Source organism: Tarenaya hassleriana, unplaced genomic scaffold, assembly GCF_000463585.1.
Source record: "Tarenaya hassleriana unplaced genomic scaffold, ASM46358v1 Cleome48, whole genome shotgun sequence".
NCBI lineage: Eukaryota > Viridiplantae > Streptophyta > Magnoliopsida > Brassicales > Cleomaceae > Tarenaya > Tarenaya hassleriana.
Window position 1 is genome coordinate 265,260 of NW_010967498.1, and position 8,501 is coordinate 273,760.

The following is an 8,501-nucleotide window of genomic DNA, read 5'->3' on the forward strand; positions in this document are numbered from 1 at the left end:
GTGTTTGCGAGCTCTGCCACGTCATCGTCGTCATCATCAACCCCAGGAGAAAATTGCTGTCTAAAGCTATGGACAGACGACGCATGGCATTTAGAACCAACCGTTTTGAAGCTCCACAGTCGACACGCATCATATTATATCGATCATAAAATATAATTCGATTAGAGATATGTACAAATATAGTATCAATATTCATATAAAAATATAAATTACTTTATGATTTTTTTTGGAAAAAAAAACCTATATAAAATATACCAAATTGTTATCAATTCTTATATTAATACATAAATTTTATTCTTTAAAAAAAATAAAAGATTTTTCTTTTTTCAAATTCTTTGTTAAAACCATGAATTTTATAGAGATTCTAAAAATATAAAAAAAAATTAATGACTCCCTTACAACTATATATCAAACAAAAAGCGGTTTTAAATATTTTCTTAATTTTTTTTTGTAAATTTTATGATTTTAACTATAAACAAGAAAATTTTCATTTTTTTTTTGTTTTTTTAAAGTTTCTATATTAATTTAATAATTGATAACAAATTCGTATATGTATAGAAAACTTTTCATTTTTTATTTATGTTACCATACAACAAATTTTGATATGGCACCACTCTTTTATTAATATTTCATAGAGTCAAACTCCCATAATTTCCAATAAACTTTGACCACGGTACTATAATATTTGATAGTTAAAATAACTATTTTATACATCTTGACGGTACATATTAACCACCAAACATGTGATATGTTTACTAAAACCATAATTTAAAACAGTCTCATAAATCAAACAAATAAAGGCCGAAAATAATAGATGAAATCAAAACTTCCAAACCAAATTGCCATCGATCGAGATCGTTGTTTAATTTCAGAACATGAAAAAAAGAAAATAAAAAAGTGGCAAAAGACACCAACTCTATTATTGAAGATTTTCCTTAATCTCCATTGGTTGGTTATGGCATCTTCATGTTTTGAGCTATGTAACAAGATGCTACACAACGTATATATACATATATATATATATATATAGCCTTCTTGTCACTAATATGTTCCATTCCATTCATGTCTGAATAATAATAATAATAATAATAATAAACGAGCTTAGCCCTTTTGCTTACATATATATTTCTTATCATAATTGTCTCATATCAATCTTTCGGTTGTCTAATTAAACGTTCAAACCAACGGCAATGAAATGTCGAAATTGTGCGTACGGACGCTGAAGATCTTCGAACTGTTTTGCTTGTGAACTCCACTTTGGAACAAACGAGATCGAAAGATACATGATTTTGTCGGCCGGATTTTTGTTTCCTCTTATGCTCATCTCTTGTCTCCTCCCCTATCATTTCAACACCAAATTAGGGTTTCCATTGTTTTTTTTTTTTTGGTTTTGATGGTGTTGAATTTACGTTATTGGTTGAAATAAGAAGAAAACTCGTCCGAAAGATAATAGTTAGGGTTCTCATGATATTAAAAAAAAAAATCGCCCGAGTCATTGGTACCGCGAGATCTCATGCAAAATGTGTCGGTACGTAAAGTTTATAATATATTACAAGTTTCGATTAAGTGTTTTACAATGTGTTGTTATGTGTGCAGTGGAAAGACGGTGACTATACATACGTTACGTATTAGTAGAAGACCAAATACATATTGATAATGATTGATTGATTGGAATGAATGGGATCAATTTTATGTAAAATTTGTTATATTACCCTCTTGGAGAGTCATTATGTTTTATCAATCTGGTCAATAACTAAATAATATCGAATAATATACAACTGTAGCTAAACAAATTCCGGTAAAAAAAATAGTTATGATTTCTACAAATTCGAAAAAAACCAAATCCCAGTCGGAATGAATTGAATTTAAAAAAAAATAAAAAAAAAATCTATTTTTTTAGAATATGGCCTTTTTTTTTAAAAAAAAAATCGAAATCAAAACCGTGATATTTATAATTTTATTAAAATCGAAGTGCCTAACCGAATCAAATCCAAAACAAAATTGGAACAAACCACTCCCACACGGCACATAAAGATGGCAGACTTGGACCGACCATACGAGGCCCATCAAAATGAGAATACAACCCATCATGAGTCCACTACAGCTATACAAATCGGCCCATTAAATATTACATGTAAGCCTAATATCTAATTGAACGAATCTTTTTTTTGGGTATTATTACTTCATAGTTCCTAAGACATAGATTACACAAGAAGCTGACAAATTAACGTCACACTACACCTACGAAATGTGTACATTTCAGTTTTATCTTAAAGATATTTATTTGTTAATATAGTTTTTTTTTAAAGTTATATTCCACCGTTTAATTTTATTCAAACAAAATCATATCCAATCAAATTATATGTACATAAAATTGGATCATTCGTTCCATTTGTTTTTTTTTTACAAATACCCTCTATTGACATTAATATCGAGCTTAACTTTCCATAAACTAGGGGAACCTAGGTGAGTTGGCAAGGAGTATGGTCAACATACCGAAAGGTTGGGGGTTCGACTTCTTGTCCGCTCACCTATCGCCTGTCAGTTACAGCTAATTGATCTTCCACGCGTGTATTGTACGCTCGTATGTGTAGACTTGGATTTACTCGGTCAGCGCGTCCGAAGGGTAGCAGCCGGTTTCTAATGTATAAAAAAAAAACTTTCCATAAATGACGTAATTTTTTTGGGTAAAACCCCTAAAAAACCTCCAACTTGCAAAAATATATACAAATAAACCTTCAACTTGAAAAACTGTCATTCAATTCCCGAACTTATAACTTGTACCTCGAATTTGCAAATTATTGCTCTAATAAACCTTTGATCGGTTTGACCACAATTTCAAACGATCGGAAATCTACGTATTGACGAATTGCTGATGTCAATTTTTAAATTAAAATTGATAACGTGTATAAGGTGACATCAGCAATCCGTTAATACGTAGATTTCCGATCGTCTGAAATTGTGGTCAAATCGGTCAAAGATTTATTAGAGCAATAATTTACAAGTTCGAATTTTCATTCAATGACAAGTTATAAATTCGAGGATTGAATGATAGTATTTCAAGTTGAAGGTTTATTTGTATATATTTTTGCAAATAGGAGGTTTTTTAGGGGTTTTATTTTTTTTTTATAGTTATATTGGACATTTCCCTACGTTTAAAGGTTTGGTCTTTGTCTATAGATTCAGACTTTAGTTAGCAAAAGGACAAAGCTCATTTATGAAACCGCATCCTTATGGATATCTACAATCTCAATGTCTATAAAAAAATGCCTTATTTATTTATTTATTTACTAAATAACACGTCCAATTTTTTTAAAACATAAGAAAGATTCGACGTGGGGAAATGAAATTCTGAGATTCGACGTCAGCAATCGATGAACAATTCCCCATGCTATCGATATTTTAAATTAAAATATCAAGCAGCAGATAAAAAGATTAAATAAATCCAATTACTAATATACGTGGCACTTTCCTATTCGATTAATCGACTAGTTGAACCTAAATCGTTGAACCTCGCTGTTTTATTACTTTACCCGAGGCTCCTCAATCCTCGTTTTCTTCACGATCGGTTTTTCTCCGATTCCGTTTGCTTGTTCACGTTATCGTAATTCCCCGAGAAATTTGCTCGAGAACATTTCCGGGAATTTGGGTGAGCAGGGAAACTCGAATCATTTCCTTTGAAATTTGCCGGTAAGGTTCCAGATTTTGGAGGGGAAAGGGAGAATTCGGACCGCTTCCGGTGAAAGCTGTCGGGATCTCTCCGACTAAGCTACGAAACTTCGGGGTAAATTCAGAACCTAGGTTATTATGGGTACGGAGAATCAAGGGTTGGTGGAGATTTCGGAGGCGTTGCTGCCGGGATCGGAGAAAGCGGCGGCGGTGTTTGACTCCGACGAGCGTGTTCCCGGCTGGAAGGAGCAGATCACGGTCCGAGGCCTTGCAGTGAGCGCCTTGCTCGGGACGCTGTTCTGCATCATCACCCACAAGCTCAATCTGACTGTCGGAATAATCCCTTCGCTGAACGTTGCCGCTGGTTTGCTCGGCTTCTTCTTCGTCAAGTCGTGGACTGGTTTCTTGTCGAAGCTAGGGTTTTCCGTCAAGCCCTTCACCAAGCAGGAGAACACCGTTATCCAGACATGCGTTGTCGCCTGTTATGGCCTCGCCTTTAGCGGTAAAATTGACAGATTATCCATTTCAATTGCCTAATTTTTTCGTCATAGTACCTGTTTGTGTGTTTTATACCTTATGCCTTCCGAAATTGAGTAGATTTTCTTCTTTTTCAGCATATCTGATTCGTTGTTGTTCTGTCTTTGGGTTAATTGCAACGGGACAATGGCAATTGTCGGAATGTTTTCTGGTATCTTGATCTTTCTTGCTGCTAGCGGGTGAATGAGCAAGTTTGAATACTGTGTGAATGTTGGTTACCCTTATCACTAGGTTTGAGAGTTATCTTAGCGAGAGACGATCAATCTATAGTTACTAGTTTAAGGTTGATATTGGTGACATTGAAGGTGGTTTGATCATTGAACCAGATTGACAGAACTGGCAGTTCGCAATTTCGAAGTTGGATTTTGGGTTAGTGTTATAGATTTCTTTTTGGTAGCACTTTTCTATTCCTCTGATCAATCAATGGATATTAGTATAAGGCTGGTATGGATTCTTGTTTGATCTGGTCTTCTGCTTGTTATGTATGTTTCTTGGGTCTGATATTGTTTTCCCGAGTTCTGTTCTGCAGGGGGATTTGGTTCTTATTTGATTGCCATGGATGAGAAGACATACAAGCTCATTGGTGTGGACTATCCTGGCAACCATGCAGAGGATGTTAAGAACCCGGGATTGTGGTGGATGACCGGCTTTCTATTTGTAGTCAGTTTCCTCGGTCTCTTTAGTCTTGTTCCACTTCGCAAGGTACCCTCTCTCAAGGGCACAATACAATCGTATAGTTTGGTTATGATCTTAACAGAACTGAATACGCTTCATGTCTCCGTTAATGGGGTCCTCATCCATGAGTTACATCTCAGGTGATGGTTTTGGACTACAAACTTACATATCCCAGTGGAACTGCAACGGCAATGCTAATAAATAGCTTTCACACCAACACCGGAGCTGAGCTTGCAGGGTAACTGTTTTGAGCAATATGCAATTTCAATCTCCCTTTCAAGCGAACCTTATCACGAGCTCCACTGAATATCGAAAATATCATTCACTACAGGAAGCAGGTTAAATGTCTTGGGAAATACTTGAGCCTTAGCTTGTGCTGGAGTTGCTTCAAGTGGTTCTTCAGCGGTATTGGAGATGCTTGTGGATTTGATAACTTTCCCACCCTTGGATTGACTCTATTTAAGAACACGTAAGCATATACTTTCTATTCACCAGATGGTTATGGTTGTAAAGTCCATGATCATTGTATTAGTAATAATTTTTGTAGGCATGGTAATGCAATATTTAATGAGTGACGATTTCCTATGCCACAGGTTTTACTTCGACTTCAGTCCCACTTACGTTGGATGTGGTCTTATATGTCCCCACATAGTGAACTGCTCGGTTCTTCTCGGTGCTATCATTTCATGGGGACTTTTATGGCCATTTGTTTCTCAGCATGCCGGTGACTGGTATCCAGCTGACCTAGAGGCCAATGACTTTAAAGGTCTCTACGGATATAAGGTAAGTAGAATGGGTTTCCGTTAAAGTTTGGATTTTTACTTCAAAACAGGCTATAGCGGATGAATTTTTGTGTACACTTTGTCCTGTGGTTGTGTTCTGATGCAATTTTTTCTCATCACTGCCAATCTCTTAAGGTCTTTATTGCCATTGCCATCATTCTTGGTGATGGCCTCTACAATCTCATCAAGATCATAGCAGTAACCGTGAAGGAAATCTGCAACAAAAGTTCCAAGCGAAGCCTACCTGTTGTCACAGATGTTTTAGGTGAGGAAATATCGATCACTTTTATTTTCGTAATCAGTCTCTATATGCAATTGACCACTGAAAGTACGAAAATATCTGTTCAAATCTCGTCTTTGATTCTTATTCTTCTGTTCCTTGAATCAGATGATAGCGAGACATCTCAGATACTTCTGGAGAAGAAGAAAAGAGATGAAGTATTTCTCAAGGACCGTATACCCTTCTGGTTCGCGATTTCTGGGTACGTCGGTCTTGCAGCCATCTCAACGGCAATGATCCCGATGATATTCCCACCATTGAAATGGTATCTGGTCCTCTGTTCTTACTTCATTGCCCCAGCCCTCGCCTTCTGCAACTCTTACGGAACTGGTCTCACTGACTGGAGCTTGGCTTCAACCTATGGAAAGATCGGCCTTTTCATCATCGCTTCGATAGTAGGAAGCAATGGCGGTGTCATTGCCGGTTTAGCTGCCTGTGGGGTCATGATGTCGATCGTCTCTACAGCCGCTGATCTCATGCAGGATTTCAAGACAGGTTACCTGACATTATCGTCCGCAAAATCCATGTTTGTGAGCCAACTGGTCGGGACAGCAATGGGTTGTGTTATAGCTCCACTCACGTTCTGGCTTTTCTGGACTGCTTTCGACATCGGATCTCCCGACGGTCCGTACAAAGCTCCCTACGCTGTGATTTTCCGTGAAATGGCGATTCTCGGGATCGAGGGCTTCTCGGAACTGCCCAAGCATTGTTTAGCTCTTTGTTGCGGGTTTTTCGTGGCCGCTCTGGTTGTGAACCTCCTGAGAGACATCACACCGCCGAAGATATCTCAGTTCATCCCGATACCGATGGCGATGGCCGTTCCGTTCTACATTGGAGCTTATTTCGCCATCGACATGTTCGTGGGGACAGTGATACTGTTCGTGTGGGAGCGGTTGAACCGGAAAGATGCGGACGATTTCGCGGGGGCGGTGGCATCGGGTTTGATCTGCGGAGATGGGATATGGACGATCCCTTCTGCGATTCTGTCGATCTTAAGGATCAATCCGCCGATCTGTATGTACTTTGGTCCGTCCATGACAAGCTAAAGAGCTGTCTCGGGAGTTCAGATCTTACGTGTGTCACACGGCAGTGTCAGTCTAAGCCGTTGTCTTGTCTTCATTTGTTCTGTAGATAAGTCTGAAAGAAAACAACTGTTCGTTCCGAAGAAAAGATCTGTAATTTTTCAATGTTTTGTTGATTTGACGATTTAATTGCAGGTTCTTCTCTCTTTAGGATATATATATATACATATATATATATATATATCATAATGTAAGCAATGGTAAAGAGATGTATGTAGTAGTGATGTCGGACCAAATCATGGAAACTCGAAGTCATTCATTTGATCTTAGATCTTGCCCGAGAACGAGAAGTAAGCCTAGCTTTGTCTGGAGCTGCCACGTGTCCTGACCTGGTGGATCCACTTGGCAGTCTAAGAGTCTTGCTGGAGAAGACGTTGACTTTGACTACTGTTTGCTGGGGGTACGTTTTTTGGTTGCGGCAAAAGGAAGGATGCAATCGACGAAGCAACAAAAAAAAATGCATAGATCTATATAATATTTTTTTTGGTAAAAAGATCTATATAATATTGAGTAATTATGTAGTAATAATAGATTCTTGTATTAACAAGGTTTAGTGTTTGATACAAGACGTGATATTTTATACTTAATATATGCCTATGTGTAGTTACACATATATATATATATACACACACACTATTAATGTATTTTTTTTTTTCTGAGAAAGAATAACATTGAATTATTCGATTTTTTTTTTAAAATGGCATTTCTGTTTAGGGTATAAAGATTCGGGGTTTGATGAGAAGCCTATGAGACTGGGTGTCTGTCTGTTGTTATGAGTGACAACTAAAGCCTAACACTTTATACCAACCTCTCTGTTCATCTCTCTCTCTTGGGGCACTTGGAGATCGAAAGGTGTGGCCTTTTTCTTTATTCTCTTCCGTTTTGCATCGGGATCTTGCTGGTTTTGAAGGGTTTCTGTATTTCTTTTAAACAAAATTCGACAAGTAGAGGCCTTTCTCGGAATCAGAGAGAGAGAGAGAGAGAGAGAGAGAGATTTGTTGTTTAGTCAGCGTCACTATCGACCTCAGCCCCACCGATTTCATGGATCCCAAGAACCCAAATCAACACCAGGTACCAAATTTCTTGAACCCACCACCGCCGCCACAGCGGCAAAATCAGAGCATGGGAGATATAAGCAATGGCGATAACAACGAGGACGACAATGGTGTGAATAAACAAGCTGAGATTAAGGATCTCCAGATTATGGTGGCGGACAGGGAGGTGAGCAAGAGACAACAGCAGCAGCAGCGTCTGGTGTTGGGTCCGAAGAGGGGCTCCAACAAAGATAGACACACCAAAGTCGAAGGCAGAGGTCGGAGAATCAGGATGCCGGCGCTATGTGCGGCGAGGATCTTTCAGTTGACCAGAGAATTGGGTCACAAATCCGATGGCGAGACCATCCAGTGGCTGCTTCAGCAGGCTGAGCCGTCGATTATTATTTCAAGTTGAAGGTTTATTTGTATATATTTTTGCAAA

At 38.1% G+C, this 8,501-nt stretch overlaps 2 protein-coding genes across 2 annotated transcripts in view; both read left to right on the forward strand.

The window, feature by feature from the left end:
- The first annotated feature begins 3,469 nt into the window (after positions 1-3,469).
- LOC104825632 (probable metal-nicotianamine transporter YSL6) lies at positions 3,470-7,171 on the forward strand. Its single transcript, XM_010557992.1, has 7 exons — positions 3,470-4,171; positions 4,736-4,908; positions 5,022-5,119; positions 5,213-5,350; positions 5,475-5,664; positions 5,799-5,928; positions 6,052-7,171. Exons 1-7 carry the CDS (start codon positions 3,808-3,810, stop codon positions 6,987-6,989), a joined length of 2,031 nt encoding a protein of 676 aa, XP_010556294.1. The 5' UTR covers positions 3,470-3,807; the 3' UTR covers positions 6,990-7,171.
- A 630-nt stretch (positions 7,172-7,801) lies between these two features.
- LOC104825633 (transcription factor TCP20) overlaps positions 7,802-8,501 on the forward strand; it is a 2,239-nt gene continuing 1,539 nt past the window's right edge. The window contains 1 exon segment of the mRNA XM_010557993.1: positions 7,802-8,444. Coding sequence (XP_010556295.1) covers positions 8,067-8,444 — 378 coding nt within the window. The 5' untranslated portion in view covers positions 7,802-8,066.

Excerpts from the sequence above, each read along its gene's own strand:
- LOC104825632 (XM_010557992.1), top strand. The coding sequence starts at position 3,808 with ATGGGTACGGAGAATCAAGGGTTGGTGGAGATTTCGGAGGCGTTGCTG. Across the intron at positions 5,120-5,212 it reads ACCGGAGCTGAGCTTGCAGG|GAAGCAGGTTAAATGTCTTG; the intron begins GTAACTGTTTTG and ends CATTCACTACAG. Across the intron at positions 5,351-5,474 it reads TTGACTCTATTTAAGAACAC|GTTTTACTTCGACTTCAGTC; the intron begins GTAAGCATATAC and ends CCTATGCCACAG.